General features: G+C 37.7%; 1 protein-coding gene across 9 annotated transcripts in view; it reads left to right on the top strand.

Annotated features, from left to right (window-relative positions):
* The first annotated feature begins 698 nt into the window (after positions 1-698).
* The window catches only part of LOC101156597 (protein furry homolog), a 50,173-nt gene continuing 27,124 nt past the window's right edge, over positions 699-23,747 (top strand). For 2 of the 9 annotated variants that reach the window (XM_023961346.1, XM_023961344.1), the window contains exons 1-15: positions 5,163-5,529; positions 14,702-14,901; positions 17,762-17,815; positions 18,607-18,746; positions 18,855-18,945; positions 19,042-19,121; positions 19,207-19,287; positions 20,507-20,675; positions 20,791-20,883; positions 20,973-21,071; positions 21,617-21,718; positions 21,891-21,994; positions 22,487-22,595; positions 22,695-22,781; positions 23,042-23,213. In XM_023961346.1, the coding sequence (XP_023817114.1) occupies positions 5,349-5,529; positions 14,702-14,901; positions 17,762-17,815; positions 18,607-18,746; positions 18,855-18,945; positions 19,042-19,121; positions 19,207-19,287; positions 20,507-20,675; positions 20,791-20,883; positions 20,973-21,071; positions 21,617-21,718; positions 21,891-21,994; positions 22,487-22,595; positions 22,695-22,781; positions 23,042-23,213 (1,762 nt within the window). In that variant the 5' untranslated portion in view covers positions 5,163-5,348. Of the gene's footprint in view, positions 788-5,162; positions 5,530-9,617; positions 9,850-12,414; positions 12,697-14,701; positions 14,902-17,761; positions 17,816-18,606; positions 18,747-18,854; positions 18,946-19,041; positions 19,122-19,206; positions 19,288-20,506; positions 20,676-20,790; positions 20,884-20,972; positions 21,072-21,616; positions 21,719-21,890; positions 21,995-22,486; positions 22,596-22,694; positions 22,782-23,041; positions 23,214-23,747 lie in introns of those variants that run through there. The other 7 variants (XM_023961352.1, XM_023961347.1, XM_023961351.1 and 4 more) reach the window with 6 other exon arrangements.

The following is a 23,747-nucleotide window of genomic DNA, read 5'->3' as shown; positions in this document are numbered from 1 at the left end:
AATGTTACAAATTTTTTTATTTATCTTACATATTTCTATTAATTTTGATTGAATTCGTTTTACACAATAATATCTTATTTCTTTTGATGTCATGTTTCTTTTTTTCACAGAAATGAGTCAATTTCAGCTTCCTGAACTATTCCTGTTCTTTCTTTACATTTCACTTTTGAAAACAGGACTGTTTGGTTTAATTCATTCCTGCTCAACTATATATTTGTGAGCAGGAATTACATAAATAATAACATTGATCCTAAAGCATTTTCAATGTTTCACTAAGTGAGCAAGCAGGTGTAAAATAATACATTTAGGCCATAGTAAAAAAAAAAAAGAAAGAAGAAGAATAAAAATCTTAACACAGGGAAAACAATTTTTTTTATTTAAATACACAGATACAACAACGGGGCTGGGAAAATTGAAATCCTTTACATATGTATTTTATATTTAGACTATTTACTAAGCTGCAAATGATGCAGAAACAATCTTGTTGGGATGACAGCTGATTGTACAGAGGCAGTTGAGGCTTTTGTGGGGCAGCAGATGTGGTTCAAAGCGGCTCAAATGCCCCAGAACGAGGTCAACACGCAGATTGAAGAAAGCCGAAGCTCGCCTTGTTTTTCATAATTTAGGAGGAGCGGCCGGGGGGGCGGAGTCTGTGCGAATGGAGGGAGCGCGCGGGACGCAGCCGCGTGCATCCCGAGAGGCGCTTCCTCTCCTGGACACACTCACGCTCAGATTCACGTCGGAAGTTGGGATGGAGTTAGACAAATAAAGCCTCCCGCCGTCGAAGGTATTTATTAAACTCTCTGCGTTTTACCGGTTATTTCAGACCCATTTAAAAAAAATACAACAATATTATTTTCCTTTTTTTTGGTCTAAGTAAGTTTGTATGCATTTTTATTAAAATATTAAATTGTGGAAATATGTCGTATTAATGCTTCTTGTCTATGTTTTGGCTTTTTATACATATAGAGGAACGTTGCATGTTTTTGAATTGTAAAGTAACTCAGTACCAAAGTCCATTCTGCTCTCAAACAGAAACTGAAAGGTTAATCTTTAATCAACCGACTTCTCCAGATTCATGTATGGATCTATTTAAATAAATGTACATTGAGTAATTGCTCAAATCGCTTTAGTTAAAAAAAGTGCCTTGAGGATTTCCTGCAGGTGTAACTCTATAAAAGTGATTTCAAAGATGGTGAGGTCATCCTGAACAGGTGACCTCACCTTTCATCTGCATGGTGATCTCTTTTTGCAAAAAGAAGGTCTAGATGATGAATAATGATTACATTTGAACAACTGTTGTATAATTTTAGCACAGCTGCTTCAGTTTAAAAGATTGAATGTTGATCCAACAAAAATAATCTAAATTATTTTCTATTTTTTTCTCAGTCTCAAAGGAAAGTAAATAGGATAAATACATTTTCAACAGCACCGCAAACTTTTGTATGCACTCTTTTTTGAATAGCTGAAGTCTGGGAGAAAATCAAATAGATGTGAGCAGTTTTTGAACATATTATTCTGAATTTTTATATTTTGCCATTAAGTAATTTCAGACATAATAGAACAGTTGCTTCAATTTTTAAAGAATGGATGCGGATCTAACAATAATTAACACCTTTTTTTGTATATTTGTTCTCATTCTCAACTGATATATAAAAGTTGTACAAAAGCACACCTCTCATTCTTCTTGTCTTTTTGTATAAGCTAGTTAAGTCCTCTAATGAGTTTTTACACTGATCACTGTTTTTATTAATTTGAGAAACTCCTAAAGTTGAACTTTTCTAACCTTTTCCGTTTTTGTGTTTCTCAACATTTCCTGCTTAGTTTGGTCTGTTTTTACAAAGGTTAATCAGTTAAAGCTGCTGCAAATAGTGGACTTGAACTGACATTAATTTATTGCCAAAAAACTGAGTTAGGTCTTAGCATATTTTTATGAAATTTTATGTTCAGCAAGTAAATAATTTCAGACAGTATCAAAAACATATCTCCCTAAAAACAGACAAATGATTCAGGGAGAATAACGTGTTGATATTGGTTTACTTTTTTTGAATCAACCTCTTTGGTGTTTCTGATGCCACACAATTAAACATGATAGATGTTCTTGATAAAAGTAGTGCTGGTTCATTCGCAGCTATCAAGAACAACCAATAATTTACTCCTCAAAGTAAGACAAACCTGTTGAGTCTAGAAGAGTGTCCTCCTTTGTAACTGGAGAGGCACAACATTCACCTCATCTTTTTTCTTTTCTGAGGCTACAGTGGCTGCATGTGTTCTGCATGAAGCTCCTCCTTCAGCAGCCTGATAATGGGCAGGCAGAGCAGGGAACAGGTGCCATTTGTTGACTTGTTTGCAGCCTTTGAATGGTCTTTTGTCTGGTGACTAGGATATTGTACAGAATAGATGACCCAATGAATAATGGGTGATACTGGCTGCTTTTTTTTCTTTAGTTTTCTTTAGCAGCTATAACTGCTTCTTGATGTTGAACACAGACTTGTGGAAAACTTGACATTGGAAAGGGCTGAAAAAGGCTTGAAAAGCTGTTAAAGTTTGACAGCCTGGCGTTTAATATGCAAAGCTATTCCAGGTAACCGCAGGAGTGTGGAAATGTCTAGGCAACTATCTGTACAGTGGACCAATGCTGCTTTTATTCTCTGAAGTTCTAAAGCGAAAAAGAAAATAAAGGAAATTGACTTCAGTGGCAATTTACACACAAACACGGTTAATTCAGCTCATTACGCCAAGAATGTTTTAGACAGCACCCATGTGAATCCAGTGTCCATTGCCTCAGAGTGCTCTTGTCTTTCATTTATGCAGAATGATGGTGCACCAGTGTCCTTGGGCATTGGCGGAATTAACCTTCCACCCATTTGCGCTAACATTAGGACCTGACATCCATCAATTATTCATTTTCTACTGCTCTGCCAATGCCAACCCAAAAGTATCTCACCATGGAAACAGCCCTCTGGCTCCACCAGAGGGTGTTGGTTTCAGCAGCCACCCTGACTTTAGCCTCATTTCCAGTTCAGGCAGTCATGCTGCAACCCAACGAGAGAGAAAAAAAAGTCAAGACTAAAAAAGACAGTCTTTAAACCCAAATATTTCATAATACATTGGCACCGCTTAAAATTTTTGTTTTGTGTTATGGACTATTAGTGATCAGAATGATCATATTTATCAGTTAACGGCAACCTTTAAAAGTGCAGCTGCACAGCATAAGGGAAGTCTGCAATCTTAGTAATCATTATTCCAATGACGATATGGCTTGGGATACATAACCTTATAAAACAGATAATTTAATAGATAATATACATCTCACTGCTACAGTTCAAATAAAAGTCTGCATAACTTAAATTATCCCCTAAATGACCTTCGTTTTCATAGGAGAGGGGTATCTAACATAAAAGGGGTCCATCTGATTGGTCCAGTGAATAAAGGGCCCAATTTAATTTCAATTAAATAAATATCATAGCATGTGTGTGAGCATTTAGAGCGACTATTTATAGTAATTTACATAATTTTTGCAATATGTATATTGCACTGACTGATGTCCCAATAATAATACATTTTTGAGTTATTGTGCAGGCCTATTTAAAAGCCTTTTTTCTTACTTTTTTCATTTTTATGTATGAAGACAATAGTTTACAAGAGGAATGCAACATACTTTTTTACCACACAATTTTTCTTAGGCTACAAAACAACAAGGGGTCGTTAGTAAAACTTAAGAAATACTGTATATATGTAAACATTTTTTTTATTTGCTAAATGAAGACACTATAAAAAGATTATTTCATACCATTAAAAAATTCTTAGAAAAGGAGAACTTACAATGGAAGAACCTATTTATGAGCCTAAATAGGACTTAAAACTGAGATACATGGGGGTCAATTTAGAGTTCTTATCGTCAGAAGTTATGAAGGATTTTGTTTTTATCACTAGAGGGCGCACTATCCCTGTGAAATCCTGAGGCATAGTGAACATTGGAGCATTTGAGTTCTCAGGTTCAGATTTTAAAGTTATATTTGAATTGGAAACCAAAACAATGATGGACAAAGTTACATTTTGATGTAAAAATGTTTTATGTAAAAATATCATTATGTTAAAAAGATTTCTTAGAAAAATGTACAAAATACACTAGAAATTGATTTTATTAAGTATTTCTAAATACAAGCAGAGTTTCTATATTTATAAATACAGTATAAATATACTTGTGCTTGAATAGAAGTATAGCAAGTACATTATAGAACCTGTTTGTGTAGTGTAGGAGGTGTATTTGAAAACATCGTTAGACTAAGTTGAAACATTTTAAATTAGGTAGTATATAAAAAGTAAACTTCAAGTATAGTACGTCACCATTATACATGTAATACACTTAAAAAAACTACTTTTTGTTAAGGGTAGAAATGGTGCAGAAATTTTTTTTTAATAAAGAAATAAAATAAACCTTTTTCCATTAAATCAGGTGAATATGTCAGCAGATTGGGATGTGAGGCATTAACTAATTTATTAATCAGGATTAAAAGGTGTTATAAAAAATAAAATAGCCTGAGGAACAACCTTTTCCAGTAACTGCTGCCTAAAAAAGAAAACGCCTTTAAGTTACTGTATTCAGGATACAGCGGCTGTTTGTCCTGTAGATGTAGGTCAGACTGGGAAAAACTGGTTTTTGTTCAAGGTGTGTCCAGTTTGTGTTCACTTCAGCAGCTGAGGAAGACTGTATTGTACTTGAAGCCACAATTTAGGTGGAAAATATTTCTTATTTATATTGTTTAAATGCTGTGAAACAGTACAACGTACATCAAACGGAGTCAAATTTCAAACAGAAAGATGTTTGGGGATTGCATTGATGATTTGTGGAGAAGTTGTCGAGCATACTTGGAAATAAGCTGCATCTAAAGACTGCTGTTAGCAATAAATGTCTGTTTAGAGTTAGTGCTGACAAATACAGGATATTTATCCAGGACTGATGAGCACAAGTATGTTGTAGCTGTCAGAACAGGCTCTCTTGTGCCTATTCCCGCCCTCTCCACTCTGCCTCCTGCCTTTTTTGCTAAAAGAGGAGGGTCTGTGGAAGTAACTCAATACCTACTCAATTCATGAATGTTACTGTAAGCTGTTGAACTGCCCTGACAAGTGCAGGGGTTCAAACATATTAGGGGACTGGAGGTGGCCACGTTGGTTGCATCTCCACACAGCTGAAATCTTCGGTGCCACTCAGATGAGGAAGAATTTAATCTGCCAAAAAACGAAGGGAAGGAATCAAATCCTGAGCACCAAAAGAGGGTGGGAAAATTTGGCACGGCTTCAAATGGCTCTTTCGGAAGAATGAAAAAGGGAGCGTATCATCTAACATGTCTTCAGAGGAAAGTGCAGTGAGAGAAGTGGCTGAGAGTGAAACGGATTGCTCTGAAGGGCTAGATGAGGCTTTTCGGGGCCACATCGCCAGCTCACCGCTGGATCCATTCCCATCCAGAGATTTCAGAGGGAAGTTTAAAAAGATGCGGCAAAAGAAGCGACCCACTATTCTTGAAAGTAGGTGCAGTTTTTAGATATGGTTATCCTCTTGATATTTTTTTTCTTTTTATTCTGTAAGAATACTCCTCGTTTACACAGGACTCATTGCTGCCACTATTTCCATCACTTTGTGAAATTCCTCAGCGTCCCTCAGTATTTGATACAGTTACGTAGGAAGCTGGTGGCTTGTTAATAATGTTCTGTTCGGTAATTAGCTTTGCATCTAAGCGTGTGTGATTGGCTCTCATTTATCAGGGGGTTTGAGCATCTAACATACAGAAAAGGCATGAGGAGCATAATCACAGAGCATGATGGGAAAGGAAAAAGGTGTTTTAACTTCATAACTGAAAGACTGGTTGTACCAGACAGACATGCCTCACATTCCTCACCACCATCAGAGCTTGATAATGCTTTTAATAAGTGCTTAATGTGTGACCTGTCCGCTATTTAGAGAAATGCACTCACAACTGATGCAACCAGCGAGGCACTTCTTCTGTTTTGGTGTTTTCAGAGTAAACGTGGCAGCTGGATAAGCTGTCACTAAGCAGGGCTGCAGATTTGGTGATTATGCAGGTTTTTACAGAAGCTACAAAGAGCAGTAAACTTCCTCTGCTGTATATGTGGGCCCTGCTAACCTGACAGGTTTACACATAACCAAAAGGCTGTTTTACCATAAATAATGTTTTTATTTTTTTAACCAGAAGTTTGTACCTAGGTCACTGGTGTACCTTCATTCTGAAAAAGGCTAATTCAAAGAGGACAAATAAGAGATAACACTTAATGATAAGTATACTTTATGCTAGGTAATCTTTATTGACCTTAGTTAACGCATTATTAAGTATTACTTAACTACTAAACAAGGTATTAACAGACACTTCTTGTGCATTCATTTGCACTACTAAGTGTAATTAATGCATTAGTTAGCACTTAACTAACTTTTATTATTCAAGCTAACTTAACACAACAGAGCATTAATAAAGGTTTATGCAATTGCTTAGTGTTATTTTTTAAAGTAGTGTTCAAACATCTAAATCCTACAAGATAGTTGTTGATTATAATTTAAATAGATTAGCTGCCTTTTGAGTTGTGTTTGTCTGCCTCCACTCCACTGTTTTACTCTATAACAGCTGCCTTGAATGGATGTCAGAATGCTTCAGCTGGAGAATTATGTAACTGTTTGCCCTTTGGTGAACGTTTAACTGGATATGTCAAACACACCACATAAAAAATGATGGATAAGTCATGGCGTTGCACTCCATTGAGTTTTTAAATAACCCATTTGAAATTAGTCAAATTGTTCCTCAAGTGAATAAACTCAAACCAAAATGGTTCAGGGCTGCTTATGGTGCAGAGATCAGAGATATCTCTTTCTTTCACTTTATATTTTAAAAGAAAAAATATGTTTACAGGATCTTATTTTGACGGAATAATGTATGTAATACTTTTCAAAGCTAGAATACTACTTAAATAAATAAGTATACTACTACTTAAATAATATATAATGTGAGAAAAAAAATAACTGAGGAATTATCTTTCTATTTGAGCTATGAAGTTGTGGCTGCACAGTGCTTTTAAAAAACCTTAAAATTACGTTTTCAAATGTACAATACAATTCTTTGAATATAATTTTAGCACTGTCCTCTCCTTGTGCTGTGTAAAATGATATAACCACACAGATAATGAATTATTCTTGCACAATCCAAATATTTTTTCCATTACCCATAGCTGTGGTGTGCTGTTGACTGGCTGTGGTCAAACTCAGAACTAATTAAAATAGTTTTTGTGCTTGTTTTTTATTAAAGAAGCAGGAAATAGGAAGTCCTTTTATTTTGTTACTTTTTTAATTCTCGGTGAAGGCTAGATTATATTGTATTTATTTATTTAAAAAATTCTTTTAATGACAAATATAAATTTCAAACAACAGGAAGTCAAAGTGTGTGTTTACTAAACCGTGCTAGCAGCACTGATGGCTTCCCCACAGCGCAGCGTGTTATGTAATCAAGGTCAAGTGACTGTGGCTTGATGGACAGTCAGAACTCTGATAGGATTACACTAAGAGCACTGAGAGGCGGCAGAGGAAGAGGGATTGAATATGTCTATATGTGCATGTGTTTTTAAAGACAGCTGCTTTCATATTGTCAAATATTCATCCATTTTTTTCATTCATCTTCTTCCGTTTGTCCCTTTTGGGGTCATGGGGCTGCTGGAGCCTAACCCGGCCACTGATGGGCAAAGGCAGGGGACACCCTGGACAGGTCGCCAGTCTGTCGCAGGGTCACACATATCACACACCCATGCACACTCACAATACGGACAATTTGGAGTGACCAATTAACCTATGAAGCATGTTTTTGAACGGTGGGAGTCCCCGAAGAAAACCCACGCATACATGGGGAGAACATGCAAACTCCACACAGAAAGGTCCCCCATTGTTGTTCTGTTTTCAGAGGACTTGAACCAGGGGCCTTCTTGCTGTGGGGCAAGAGGGCTAACCACTGCGCCACCGTGCAGCCCATATTGTCCAATATTCACTGAAAAAACAACCCCACTAAAAAACAAGTTAAAAACAAATAGTAAAACATCTGCCAGTGGAGTAAGAAAAATGGTTTCACCAGGGATTCTTATTTTAAGAAAAAAATTCTAGTCACTAAGACACATTTTATTAATAAGGGAATTTTTACTTTGTTAAGATTCAGCTTTTTTTAAAAAAAACATTTATTTCATTTAATATCAGTACAAAACATCAATACAATACACAGTAAAATTGTAACAGTTGACAAATAAAATAAAGCAGAAGGAAGAAAACGTATCTGCCCCTATCACTACATCAATAAAAGTAAATCAAGGGACATCAAGGAAAACGAAAATGATCTAAACATAAAAATTAAGCCCAGCTTACATTTTAAATAAACATTTATTTACACAAACCCTTATTTAATTTACCTACACAACGGTTCAGTGGCATCATCTAAAAAGTTAACTTAGCTTGATAAATACTTCTTACAAACTATATACAACATTCGCTTAGCAGCTTATTCCTAATAAATCTTATAAAGGCGGCAATTTATTTTGCAGCATTGTATCTATTCAGAGCAAAAGTGTCTGAGAAAAACCTGAGCTTACATCTAACAGCAAAGGAGTGCTTAATCTGATATTTTGTGAAAATCTTCTTTCACTTTTGGCTTGTCCCATCAGGGGTTGCCACAGTGAATCAGCTGCACCATTGCGGAATATTCGCACGGTGAACTTGGCAAGGTTTTACGCCGGATGCCCTTCCTGATGCAACCCTCTCAGACAAACTGGGCTTGGGACTGGCACAGAAGCAGAGAAGGGAACAGGGAATCGAACCCTGGTCACACGGACGGAAGGCGCCGTAAACCAGCACGAGCTAAACTGGCTCCCCTGATATTTTGTGAAAATATCGAAAAGAAACGCAAATGGTTTTGGTTTTGCTTCTAAACTTTACTTTTTCCTTACACAACTATCTGCTCCAAATTTTTTTGTGTTTAAAAACAAAGACATTTTTCAGATGCTAAGCTGAAATCAGGTTAGAGGTAAGGTTAAGTCAGAGCTGATTATCTGCTTTTACTGTTTGTTTTCTTAATCTTTTACAAGACAAACACATGAACTAACAGGAATATTAAGTACTGGTATTTGATTGCAGCCTAAAAGCGTCCCATGCAGACATAACCTGTTTTTAACTGTCAGTTGTTTTCTTGCCTCCCCAGATCCTCGTTTAGTTTAATACATCTGCCTGCTCGTTTTTAGGGATCTTTCTGTTTTGTCTCATACCTCCTGTATTCTCCAGGGGTTCTGTCCGTGTTGATGACCTGTCACTTTCTCACACTCACATCAAAAGTCACCACAAATGCAGCACTGTCAACAGTCCCAGGCTCTGCACATAAACAAACACTAGCTATTATTAACTGTCCTCAGCTAAGAGGATTGTGTCCTGCACTCTCAGCCTCCATGCAGTTATTTAAAGGGGAGCTTGCGTTGCCGCCCACTGCCTGCCTCAGCTTTGCAGAGTTAGAGATGTTGAGCAGTGGGGAGGGAGGGAGGGGGGGAGAGACCAGGGGGCTGATAGCCGAGGACAGCACACAAGAGGAGGGGTAAAGCAGGGCTGGCGTGTTGTCTCAGGGTCTCGTCAGCACAGCGTTGCGTGCGTCACAGTGAGGTGACAGCAGGTTCCACCTGCTGGTTCCAGCTCCACTGCTGCTGCAGCTGCCGCCGGAGGAAAAATTAAAAGGAGGCAGGAAGCTGCAGCCATGACCAGCCAGCAGGATTCAGGCTTCTTTGAAATCAGCATCAAGTCCCTGCTAAAGTCGCTGAGTGGAAGTGAGTAGCAGTTCATCAAGTGTAATGCTCAGTGGATGGAGCTGCAGCCGCACTGGAAGCTCCACTTCCAAGTAGTGTTTTCATGTTTTCATCTGTTTTTTTCCCCTCTCTGGGTAAAATCTTGCTACTTTTCAGAGTGGCAAAACTGAACGTTAGCGGCTACTAAAGCTTTAGTAGCGCAGCACATCAGGCTAAGAACTTTTTTAGTATATATAAAAGGAACAGCAGATCAAAAACTTTCTGTTTCTCATTTTGCAATGTTATTCTTTGACTAACACTACTTAAATTGACCTCAGCTGTACCACTTCTGCTAAGCATGGCTGCTTTAGATTGTTTATGTTCCTCAACTTTTTATATCAGTTCACAAACACAGTCCAAATAGCTCTTATTAAGTGTGAGGAGTGGTAATAGGATTACTGGAGATAGAAGGGTTGCATTTTCTGTCCAGAGTTCCCAGCTTCACAGAGTCTTGGAGACTGGAGAGCCTTCCTGCTCCAGGTTATTGCCATACTCAGCAATGCTTAGGTGGTGGTTTGACTTTTAGATTTTAGTTAAATAAATAGAGAACAGCACAAGCTGCCCCCTGTCTGCAAAATCAACACTGAACTATACCTCCCGGTGATGTTGCATAATTACTGCAGTGGGTCACTTTGCTGAAGTGATACAGGCCAGGGCAGTCGCTGAACTACGTCATTATCATTTTCATTGGATATTCTGCCTATTGATGTAATCCTTTTATATTACTGCATGACAACAGTGTAGACAAAACTTTCAAAACTCCAGGACAAATACTGGTAAAATGGATTAAAAATTTTCCTCTCTGGTTGGTTCAAATGACTAAACTGTTGAAGTACACGTGCATCTATCTAGCTTTGTTTCTAGGCTTTCTGTCAGATGCTGTTTGCATTGCAACCTGTCCTCAGTGTGTTGAGCTCTGATAAAACAGTGACAAACAGCATCACAGAACTGGCTTTGTGCAGCAGCAGCATCAGGTCTGCTGTCCAAACTGCCTAAAGGCCAGTTCTGTGTCAACCACTCAGAGCAGGAGATGAACTGGAGGAGGCATGCATGGTGGGATCCCTATAAATACATATAGTGCATTTACTTTTTTCAGGTAGAACTTGTGTTTTGTCATTAAAAACACCCTTTTTTAAATTTGTAGTTGATTGGCTTAAAATTCTATGATGTTTATGACTGATGCTCAGCATCATGCTTAAGAAAGTTTACTCAGTTATAAAAAGACAACAATTAGGCAGGGATTAAATTGTATTTGATTAGGTGCCTTTTCTTTGAGTAAAAGTGACAAATATAGGCGTTTAAGTAGCCCAGTACTGCACTTTTATTATTAACCTGATCTGCTTCCCCACAGCAGTCCAGTTGGATGTCAATTGATGAAAAAGAAATTCATGGTCAATAATTTATGACCAATTTAATCTGCTTTTCAATTTGCACATTTTTAACCCACTGATACTTGAATGTATTTACAGCTCTAACAAAAAAAAAAGTATCCATAATGTTTTTGCTTTGAAGTATATAATAAATGACGGTAAATTTGTAGCAAAAGCGGTTTGACGTATATTTGCATCTGTAGGCATTGAGTGGTTAAAAGATTGATAAATAACGTTTTTAACACTTGTAAGTTACTCACATAGTCAATTCAATATGACATATATAGATAAAAGATTAAATTCACCACTTTTTTTCTGCTGAAATTCATTTTTACTAATGGTTTATTTCCACTCCATACATAAAAATATGACACCAATTAAGGCATAAATTACATGTAACATTTATTATTTAAACATTTATTTATTCCTCAACAGTGGTTCAGTTTTAATATAGAAGTTTGGGAAAATATTCTCAGAAGTCCATGTTTAAACTGGAATTTTCTGCCCGTTAAAGGAGGTCAGGGATATCTAAATATCCACCCACATGGTTCACAAACGACTGCTGAAGTGGCTGTTTACTCAGTTTACTCTGTCTTCACTGTATGCACAAGACTGTGTGTGTGTATAAACAGAGACTTGTTAGCTTGTGGACATTGTCCCCCTGAGAGCACCACCATGCTCAGGGTGTTTCCAGCTTGACGATGATGTAATGCGTGCTGTGGCCCATCTCCTTGTTTGCAGAGTCACATGTGTCTGAGACTGAGTGTCTGCAAAGACACTGGTTACCCACAGAGGTTCCCTTATTCTTTTTTATCTACGTTTTATGGCGAATTTGGAATAAACTAGTTTTGATTTGATTCTGTTGGTGCTACTTGTCAAAAATCCTGGACTAGTATGATCTAAAACATAAAAAAGTATGATCTTAGTCCTCCGGTCATGGTTTGAACTTCATCGAATGGTGTTTTTTGTAACGAAGAACAGACTTTACCCTCTGGTTGACTGTTCCTCATCATGCTTTAGGATCAGGGGAAGGGAGGCCTGCCCTGCCAATCTTGTGTTTACCCCAGGACCAAAATAGGCACCCAGCTATGCCCCCATAGCATGCCCCCTCGTCACTGTGCAGCTAAAAATTCCCACCTGACCTTCAGTCTTCGAATGCACTTGTTGGTGACAAGGCAAGAGAGAGCATTAGCAAGGCAGCCCAGACGCAGGAAAAGAAATCTACATAAGCAAGGTCTCCCAGCAGAATCAGCGGTGCGTCTCTATTAGTCACCATGGAAACTAAACCCAGGGGAACATGGCCAGCTGACATGCAAGACACAAAGGTTGGTGGATTTTGGTAGCAAGCATTCATCTCAAGTCAGGACAATCCTGGAAAGTGTACAATCCTTTTGGACCATGGACAGGACCGCTGTGTGTTGGAGTACAGCTAGCGTCATCAGCTTCATCAAAGGCCTTGGTAGGTGCTGAGTTGCTAGTGCGGAAAGCATGCCCTGAGAGCCATAAATGGTCGTAACACATGCTGGCCATTCTTTTTAAGATATACAAATACCTAATGACCTGGAAAGACCTGCTGACAAAAAATAATCTACGGTGTGTTCAGATTAGAAATGTGCTAGTTTCTTTTATACTTCTATTAAGGTCAATGCGGACAATTTTTATTTATTTATTTACTTTTGGTTTATTCATGTATGTGTACTGCAAATTACACCTTTTTATTGAGAAGATTGATAAATTATAATGTTATTGTCATTTGTTTCCTCTGAATATGGTTTAGGTTTTTGTTTAGTCATAACTGAACCATATACCTGCATTGTTCATTACTTTATTGATTTAAGCACCATAGACATATTTCTGTTTTTAACAGTTTAAAAGCACCACTCCAATGAAAATGGTGTTATTGGTGTTTTTAACATGTTCTTGTAGCGTTTTTTTTTCATAATGGAGGACCTATATAAAGAAAATTAGCATTAAACATGAATTTCTGAGTATTTCTTTATTCAAATTGTTGTGAATAAGGAGCAGACAAAAAAGATGCCAATTGAAAAACTGTTTTGTAGAAACGACAATTTGGCAGGCCACAAGCTCCCTGCTCTGCTGCATTTTGATGCATTTCCTTGAGAAAAATAATTCCATGTATGTCTTCCTTTTCTTAGCTCCAGTATTGCTCGCCATTTTTTTTATGTTAGTGTTAGTTTGGCGGATATGAGAGGCTGTGCAGGAGAGATGGTAAACAAAGGGATGGTGAGAGATAAAAGCAAGCTCACGCTACGCCAATAGTCCCACCCACAACTCAGAGGCATATTTCAAATAAACTCCTGCCGCTCTGCAGAAACTATGTCCTAGAAAACAACACAGGTTTTTTTTTGTTTGTTTTGGCTTAAAAACAGCATAATGATAAATAAAAGACCACCGTGAACATTTGTGCAAAGATCAAAAGATGATTGAAGTGAAATCTTAGGCTATTTAATGAACTCTCAGGTTCTTATGTCTTTGTATGTTGGGACATTTAGTGTGTGACAGCAGGGTGTTATGGTGCCTAGGATTGTCACCTCACATCAAGAGGACTCTGGTTCAAATCCCAGTTGGATTCATTTTGTGTGTAGTTAGCATGCAGTCCAAACACATGCTTATAGGTTGATTGGTTTTAAAATAGTTCCTTTAGGTGACAGTAACTGTGCATCCTCGCAGTGGACCAGCAAACTATCAAGGGTGTTGCCTGACTTTGCCCTGAAGTAGCTGAAATAGGCTTCAGCAAACATTATTGAAGATGGATTATAGATAAAGATTTAGTGCTCAAGTTGGACTGAAACTCTTCGGTACATCTATGACATCACATAGATGTTTTTGTTTCATGTGTGACCTGGGTTATGCATTCCAGTTTGCTCCACACACATTGCAGACGTCATGTCACTCCAGATGTGGTTTTGTTGTGTCATGTCTATTGCATGCAGATAAATACTAGGGGAGTTGTAATTGCAAGGGATGCAGTAAATAAGTTTTGGCTTAAATCAACATTTTCCTTTTTAAAAATAGCTACTTCTCTTGTGTCTTGACGACACATGTTTAGACTGAGTGTAATACCTGAGTAAACGTTTAACCTTTTAGTTAGTTTATGGGAGTTTGAGGCCTGAGTAAAGCCATGCTTGGTTAAACTTTTCCACATTGCATCAGTGGCTGAAGGATGGTCACATGAACAGGATTCATGCTTCCCTCTAAAGGCAATGACATCTTTGGTATGAAATGAAAACACCAGCTGTTGGTCATGGTGTTTTCATTCCCATATGTGCCCCGTCATGCGAAGCAGCAGGAAAGAAAAAGGAAATTTGGGGTGAGATGATGCCCTTTTACAGCCCAACTCAGTTATGTGTTGGGAACAATGTCTGAAAAACTGTGTTTTTAGCACAGACTCATCTGTGTCATTGTGCTAAGTGTTTGAAGGAGTTTCTACTTTTCTTTTGCAGCATCACCAGTGGGGAACGGATACAGTAAACCTCCTGTACCTCCAGTCAGCTGTCCTCAGGGAGAAAGAGGTCCTCCAGCCATGATGCCCATCAGCGTCGACCCGGAAAGCAAGCCGGGGGAGTACGTCCTAAAGAGTCTGTTCGCCAACTTCACCAACGTGTCAGAGCAAAAGATCTGCATCATCATGGCTGAGCCCCTGGTGAGTGAGCACAGAGAATTACTGCTCCAAGTGTCTTGCAGGTAAACATACATGTGGCTGTTAAAAGTTAGGACCCGTAATGTCTATCTTCACACTGCCCAACATTTGTTCAAGTGGCCACAATGAAAAATGTATGTTAATGAACGTTTGGGCTTCCACGTTCAAAATACTGGGGTTCACACGAGTTTCTATGACCGTTTTCGGGCTCTGCGTACAAAACGCATGGTCATTGAACACACGTCACAAGTTATACTGGGTCAAACTTTGACCAATCAGAGACTTGGATTTGGTAGTGACGAATGGGTGGCCTCCCCTTTTGATTCACGGAAGTGCCAACCATTTGTAAATTGATCATGGAGGAGACTCTAATACTTGTGGTTTGTGTCCAGATGAAATTATATGACACCAAGTCTTTCATAAATCAGAATAGAGCTGTGAAAGAAAAATCCCGAACCAAGATTCACATGATTTACACTGATTTGACATTTCACTCTTAGCCTCTTCGAACTGTAGGGTGCAGACATGTGCTGGTAAAAAGTAGAAGAAGAATGAAAAAAAAAACCTCCTCCCTGCTTGTACAGCGTGGCTATATCCTCAAAAACGTGCAAAACGCACATTCTTGAACGCATGTCATATACCATACCATATACAGTGTGTCCACACCTTAACACAGCCATATTTTGCTAGTGACTTGCAGAGGTGGATATAAATCTTAATACTTCAGTTTTTAAAGATACAGAAATAAGAATAAATCCCTCACCTTTTCATTGACAGCAATAATATTTTGATACGCATTAATGTCTGAAATGAGAAGAAAACAGAACGGATATAAATTGTCCCAAAAAAGTTAAATGGTGACTGCAATTTTCAGTTGTATATTGAACAAATAATTTGCATCCTTTGCTTTTTATTGATATTTTGTAAAATCCTATTGTTAAATTGGGGGCCAAACACAGTTTTTAAAATACATTTATGTACAGGTATTTGTTTAAGTGGGAAAAAAACCCACAACCACACCAATACGTCAAAGTGCCTCTAAAATTACAACCTTCCTATTTATCATTTACAGAAAAAGCCTAAAGCAAGTTTTAGCTGAAGCACATTTACCCTCAAACCGAGGAACTGCAGTTTACAACATGCTCAATTTAAACATGTTGTACTTGTGGGTTTTATATCAATAAGGCTTCTGTTGATGTCCCAACTTCAATTTTAGTGATTTAAAGGAAAGTTTACACTACTGGTTTCAGTCATCCAGAAAGCTTTCATTTATGCCAGAGAGTTCAGCTCTTTGTTGAGAAAACATTATCGAGAAATGCAAAGGTTGACTATCTTTCTTGTTTTTGTTTTGGCCAAAGTTGTCGCTTTTTCAGCTCATATTATTACTGGCACAGGCCTTTGCTCACTTTCATTACTCATTTTAATCTGTTTGCCAAAAAACTGACATGTTTAATGATCTGTAGCGGCTATTAAGTTTAGAAATAGAGACTAATCTTGGACATATTATTCATGTGAGACAGTATTGCTCCGTGTGCCTGACAAAGCAATTCCAAAGCCAGATAGTGGGGAAAAAAAACTTTTTAAACTGCTCTAATATGAAAAATAAAAACAATTTAAAAAAAAAAAGCTCCGATAGCTTACCGATCAGAGCTGATAGTAAGCTGGTGATCTAGCTGAAAGCAACAAAAAGGGATGTTGCCATCAGCCCACGCAATGTCAGTGGCATAGGCATCTGCCATTCCTTGTTTTAAATTAATCAGCACGGGATGCACTGGGGTTTGCTGATAAACAGGCAAAGAGGTGAGTCTGAAGAAAAGAGAGCGCAAGAAAAGAGAGCAGAGGCTTTGATTTTTGCAGAGACAGGTCAGCTAGTAATCATGTAAAATCAGCATAATCTCATTACTGTTGTGTGTCTTGTCATTTTATTGTGCAGTATGCACTAAAGCCAGTACTTGCGTCTAAAGTACACCTTTAGAATGTCTTCCTATCATTGTCAGGTTTTGCTTATGGTGCTCAGACTTCTCACCTGTTATAAAAAACCAATCATGCATCAGTTTTCTAAACCAGCTCTTCTCCTAATTGGGGTCACGGGGTCGCTCGAGCCTACCCACCTGCTTAAAGACCCTCTCCAACAAAAATGGTGTTTTAGGTGCTTTTAAAATATTCTTGTGGTATTTCTCTGATGAAAGAGGACATACAGTACAGACCAAATGTTTGGACACACCTTCTCATTCAAACTTTTGGTCTGTACTGTCTATAAAGAAAGTTAAGATAAAATTGCATTTCTAAGTATTTCTTTATTGAAATCATTGTGAATAAAGAGCAGACATAAAAATGCAGTTGAAAAAAGCCTGTAGCAGTGACACAATTTCTACAATCAGAAACTCCTCCTCTCACAGCCTCTCACAAAGTTTATTTCCTACCATTTCTGTCTCTAAATTTAGTTAAACTTCAATTGTTTTTTTTGCCCACATCACATATTTAAACAAAAAGATGTGTCCTAATCTGCTAATAAATGGTGCTAAAGTTGATCATGTTTTCTCCAGGACTGTTCATTTACCAGGAGAAGAGAAGGCTGAGCCTAAATCCTTCCTGAATGCTTTTATCTCAGATGATAGAGGACTGTAATAATGGGAGCTGTCATGAGTGTGCGGTCTCCTGTGCTGTGTGTGACCTGGCTATTGCCAGGCAACAGGCTGATGAATGTTTCTTTGGGCTGCAATGAGTCCCAGTTCAAAAAAACTGTGACACAGCTGATGAAGTTACAAACTTCAGAAGAAAATTCAAAAAGCCCATATTTTTATTGAAAAATATGAAATAAAGATGTATAATTGTGAGATGAATTACCATTGTGTGGTTTCAGGAAAAGCCGTTGTCTAAATCACTACAGAGAGGGGAAGATCCTCAGTTTGACCAAGTAAGTCCAGAAAAAAATTGAGTTTTGCTTATTTTTCATGTTGATTGCCTGGTTCGCAAAAACTGCAAGTCATCATTTGAACTGGTGTACAGCTGACTTTCTGCAGTGACTTGGCACATTTGTTTTCTCATCTAAAACACTGCTCTAGTATGAGGCACTGCAACATGGCAAAGTTTATGGGTGTAAGTGCCTCTCACTGCCCGGTGGCTCTTTCAGATCCAAATTCAGTCAAGGGCAGGACTGTTTACCTTGAGAGCTGGCTTGGATTCAGCGCAAGGTGTGTCCAGCAGGTCTGTGGCTTTGCAGAGAAGGCCTTTTCACAGCCACAGAGGTGTGCCTGTGCTGCTCTGTGAAGACATTCATACCTCACAGAGCCAGCCTTCTTCCCCAGCCTTGTGCTGAATGAAGGGCTTGCTGTGTTCGCCAGTCCCGCCAGACTCTCCTCCCTTCCTGTGTGCCCAACCTGTTCCTTCCTCCCCCCCCCCTCCCTCTCACTCTAAGGGAGGCTGCCCCATGGGCACCATGTCCTTTTGCATGGTTGCAAAAAGGACCAGCTCACCCTTCATGCCTAAATCTTCCCTTTAATGTGGCCCTAAAAGCGTCCTCATCTGGTCTGATTCCCGGTAACGTTTAAATAATTAAATGTAAATATATAATTGTGTGCTGCTGGAATTGTCGTTAAAATTGCTGTGAAAATAAACAGAGGAAACACTGATTTCTATCTCTTGTTTTGGTATGTTAACGACTGAACGGAGATGTGCATTTGCAATGGCTATGGTTTGTTCTTCTAGTTGATAAGCACCATGAGCTCATTGGCGGAATACAGTCTACCATCCATCTTGCGTACGTTGTTTGACTGGTACAAAAGACAAAATGGACTAGAGGAGGAATTGCACGAGTACCGTCCGAGAGCAAACACCAAGTCCAAAAAGTAAGAAACAGCCAATTGTGCAAGACATCATATAAAAAGTAACATCAATTCTCCTGGAGTTTGTTTGTTTTGTTTTATTTTAACAAACCTGCATTTTCATTGTCACAGTGATGAGCAACAAAGGGACTATCTACTTGAAAGGAGAGATTTGGCAATAGACTTCATCTTCTCCCTTGTCCTTATAGAAGTACTGAAACAGGTGATTTAACAAAAGCCATTCTGTAAAAGATATTCCTAAATCCACTTGAATTGAGTCTTCTTTTCACCCTATCGTGTCTTTTTGTTCTAAAACTAGATGCCGCTCTATCCAGCCCTCGACGGTTTGGTCAATGAAGTTATTAACTTAGCTTTTAAGCACTTTAGATACAAAGAGGGGTAAGATATCTATTGTCCCAAAACAAACTTCTCTTCTTTCATCATATCAGATTTGTTTAAGTTCATTTTCCTGTAATGTCTTCAGATACAATGGTCCCAACACTGCCAACATGCACACTGTAGCAGATCTATATGCTGAAGTCTTAGGAGTGTTGGCCCAATCCAAGTAAGTAAGACAACCTTTTTTCTGTTTTTTCAACATTAGATTCACACCAAATCTTTACTCTGATAGTATCCTCCTCTGGAATATTAGGGATGCCACAATTCTTAGTTTATACCAAACCGAATGTTACAATATAGTAGGGAAAGTGAATCCTTGCGTTCCAACTGCATAGAGTTGCATAGATTTTTTTCTAGTTTTATAGTTTCTAGTTGAAAATACCAAACACAGGTGTTTTGCTAAATATAATTAAACATTGTTTTATTACATTACACCAGGCTTAGTGGAAAGGTTTTTCTTCCTTGTTACTTGCTTATTAGCAAATTTTAAAAAAGGGAATTAATCCGAGTTTTTTGCCTTTTTGTTGTTGTGTTGTTATACACACATCATATATTGAACTGATACAAAACCGTGACCAGGAAGTCTACATTTGAACCAAATCATGGGTAAAATGAATTGTTGCATCCCAAGTAAATACCTTACAATGGGTATTCTTCATACACTTAATATTTTCATGGTGTACATGTTTTGCTAAATGGTCCAAATACTGTATATTTTTTGAAGGCTGGCTATTTTTTTTTGTGAGAGCTTAAATAAATCTCTGGGATTTGGTCAAAATGTCACTAAGAAACAAAAGAAAAAACTCACCATATAAACTTCTGTTAAACCATTGTTGAGAGTAGAGTGAGCAAAAACTATAAATCCCAGTTTTGCATCATTGTAATTTCATTATTTTTCTTTTGCACTACTCACCCTAGATGACAGGTGCTTCAGCATAACTTGAAATTGAAGGATAAGTTCTTTTTGGATCTTAAATTCATTAAATCAGCATTTGGGATAAAACAGAACCAGAGAATCAGAAATATTTACTGTTTTATTTTTATGAATAAGTAACTCTTTAATGAATTTTATGACAAATTTTAAGTAGAATGTCACATCAAGAGACTAAAAATTAAACTCACTTTAATTGTGCTCTTCTCCTAACTCCTGACAGACATGCAGACCCTCAGTATAATGTAATGTTTTGCAGCTTCTTTATCAAAGATTAACACGTTCTCATAAGTCCCCTAAATCTACATGAGGTGAAAAAAAACTTTGCACGGTCTTAGCATCATCTTAAGATGAGTTAAGACTCTTGTTTAGGGGTTAAACAAGGAAATTCTATTTTCAACAGATGTTTTCTCTCTGGTTGATACTTTTCATTCTATTTTACTGCATTTTTCAGGTTTCCTGCTGTGAAGAAGAAGTTTATGACTGAGCTGAAAGAGCTTCGGCAGAAGGAGCAGAGCCCTTATGTGGTGCAGAGCACAATTAGCCTCATCATGGGGGTCAAGTTCTTCCGGATTAAAATGTATCCTGTTGAAGAATTTGAGGCTTCTTTTCAGTTCATGCAGGTACAAAAGTCTTTGTAGCACTTAGCACTTTCTTCTCTTGTGTTTTTTTTTTTTTCACGGCCCTATGATTCTCTTTGCACGTTCTATTTAAATGACTGATCCTCTGTTTGGTCAGGAATGTGCCCAAATATTTCTGGAAGTCAAGGATAAGGACATTAAGCATGCCTTGGCTGGGCTTTTTGTTGAGATCCTGGTTCCTGTTGCAGCAGTAAGTTTATTCTCTTCCTCAATAATTTATCTGAAAAACAAATAAATCCCAAAGGCCTGCGTTTACACGTGACTCCACTTTTGTTCCAGATGGTGAAGAACGAGGTGAACGTACCTTGCCTGAGAAATTTCGTGGACAGCTTGTACGACACAACATTGGACCTATCCTCCAGGAAGAAACACTCTCTGGTTAGTTGGGAAGTAAAAGAAAACAGACATTAATTGCATTTTATTTGTTAAGGATTTGCCTTTGACTGACCCGTCTGCATGACGGCCAAGGTGCCTATCGTAAATCTTCAAGGTCACGTTTGCTTGAAGAGCTTCACAACCCAAGTGTCAACTTTAGGAATAATTTATGAGAAAAGGCATGAAAGGAGCTGGAAAACAGTGCAGTGTTTTGCTGGTGTACTCTCCCTTAAGTGTTTACATGCAAGTTCACAGGGCAATGGAAAGACAGTAGCCTTCATAAAACTCCAGCTTGGCCTCACAGAAGGTCTGCATTCCTCTGAGGCAGCATTTGGGTCTTTGTTTTATGAAGGTTGCATCATCAGCAAAAAGCATGCAAGAAAATAAGTTTACCTTTAGATATGGAGACGTGGTTCACAGATAATGCATAATTACTTAAGATGTGCACTTGATTAGAGCTTGTAGTATTTTGTTTAGAAGTTTTTACATTTTTTAGAATTTTCAATGCAGTATACCATGTAACTTCACTTATTCTGTCTTTCCACCAGGCTTTTTACCCCCTGGTGACATGCCTGCTTTGTGTTAGCCAAAAGCAATTCTTCCTCAACAGATGGCACGTCTTCCTCAATAACTGCCTTTCAAATCTGAAGGTAACTCAATCCAATTTTCATCTATTTGTCATTGACATCTGGATTATAAGAAACACAAAAGTATAAATGTAAACTATTTATGTCTTTTTTTAACACTAAAATGTTTTAAATGAAAGTAAAAGTTGTCTACTTTACTTTTTTGTTTTTACAATTTTTATTTTCATATTTATAGAGTAGAGACCCTAAAATGGCTCGAGTTGCATTGGAGTCTTTGTATCGACTGCTGTGGGTCTACATGATCAGAATAAAATGTGAGAGCAACACTGCAACACAAAGGTAACTATTGGAAAATTTTAACTTATTTCAACTCATTTTATTGTAATTTCATCTTTAATTTATGTATAGACATAAAAAAGTGGTAGTACTGAATAGATTTAAACATAAATAGAAGGAGAAAAAGAGTTTTAAAATTCTCTCTGGACCAAGGGATGGACTTCAGGACTACAAAACATTTTTGGTTCTTGTCAGTCAGTCTTGTCAGTGTGGATTATGAATTTTTTTTTTACAAGTTTAAAGTTGGGGTTGCTTTATGCCTACAGTCCAGCCCACAACTCAAAAGCGAAAATTACTGCCGCTCTGCAGAAATTAGGTCCAAGAAAAGTTATTACTTTTGTTTTTTGTGCTAAAACTGGCACAATCATGATTTAAAAAAAAATAGTTTAAAAGATGATTGGAGTGGGTCTTTAAACACACCAGAACATTAAAAATGTGTTGTGCAGCAGTTTTCACAGGATTATTCTCATGATGCATAACTCTCTTTTTCCACAGTCGTCTCAACACCATTATAACTACACTGTTCCCCAAAGGATCTCGGGGTGTGGTACCAAGAGATATGCCTCTCAATATATTTGTAAAAATCATTCAGTTTATTGGACAGGTAACCACTTGGATGCCATCTGTGCTTTACATCTCATTAAATTTCCCTAAAAAGCTCTCATGACACATTTATTAAACATGATTGACCTTTGTTGTGCAGGAACGACTGGATTTTGCCATGAAGGAAATCATCTTTGACCTACTATGTGTTGGTAAACCTGCAAAAGCATTTAATCTCAATCCCGAGGTACCTTTAATTTTTACCTTTCAATATTTCTCCAAGTAAAATAATATTAGCCATTTTTTGTAAAATCATAAATTTGTCAAACAATTTGTTTACACTTTAAACATGTTTCTAGATTCAAGCTGATTCTTAGAATATATGTTACGTATTTCTGTGTGGTTAACTTTTTTTCTGCCATAGCTGGATGGATTTGTATACCTCAACGGGGCATCAACATAACAATAAATACACAATGTGTTTTGAATGTTTTTTCTTCTGTTCAGAGGATGACTATTGGCCTGAGGGCATTCCTGGTTATCGCTGATAAACTACAGCAGAAGGATGGTGAGCCCCCCATGCCGAATACAGGCTGCACTTTGCCTTCTGGGAACACAGTCCGAGTGAAAAAAACATACCTGAGCAAAACACTGACAGACGAAGAGGCCAAAGTTATTGGTGAGGAACACAAACTATGATCAGAAATGTTCCGAACGGGGGCAGAGTCATCAGGTTTTATTTGATCTAAGGGCTTCAAGTTAAATTTTGGTTTTAAGATTTTAAAAAATGATTTAACACATAGTTTACTTTGAATGTGCCCATTTGAACTGAACACCTAAAGACCTACGCTGATGGAAATTGGGTTTTAGTTGTTTTTAATATCTCCTTGTGGCATTTTTCTGAGGATGGAAGACAATTATAAAGAAGATTAAGTTTAAAATGAAATTTTTAAATGTTCCTTTATTTAAATCGTTGTAAATCAGAAGCATACAAAACAAGAAATTTGACAAAGCACTCATTTGTGACGTAAAAAAAAGGCTGGACAGGCCAAGGAAGGGAAGGGGGGCAGAGTCCTGCCTACAACTCCGGTAAATTTCTAAGCAGCATAATTTAAATAAAATGACCACTGGGAACACTTTTAAAATAGATCACAAGATAATCGGAGTGGGTCTTTAATGTGATAACTGTTTAATTTGATAAGTTGAACAGAAA

Source organism: Oryzias latipes, chromosome 13 (assembly GCF_002234675.1).
Source record: "Oryzias latipes chromosome 13, ASM223467v1".
Classification (NCBI taxonomy): Eukaryota; Metazoa; Chordata; class Actinopteri; order Beloniformes; family Adrianichthyidae; genus Oryzias; species Oryzias latipes.
Note: the sequence above shows the minus strand (reverse complement) of the source record. Positions and strands in the feature narration are given on the sequence as shown.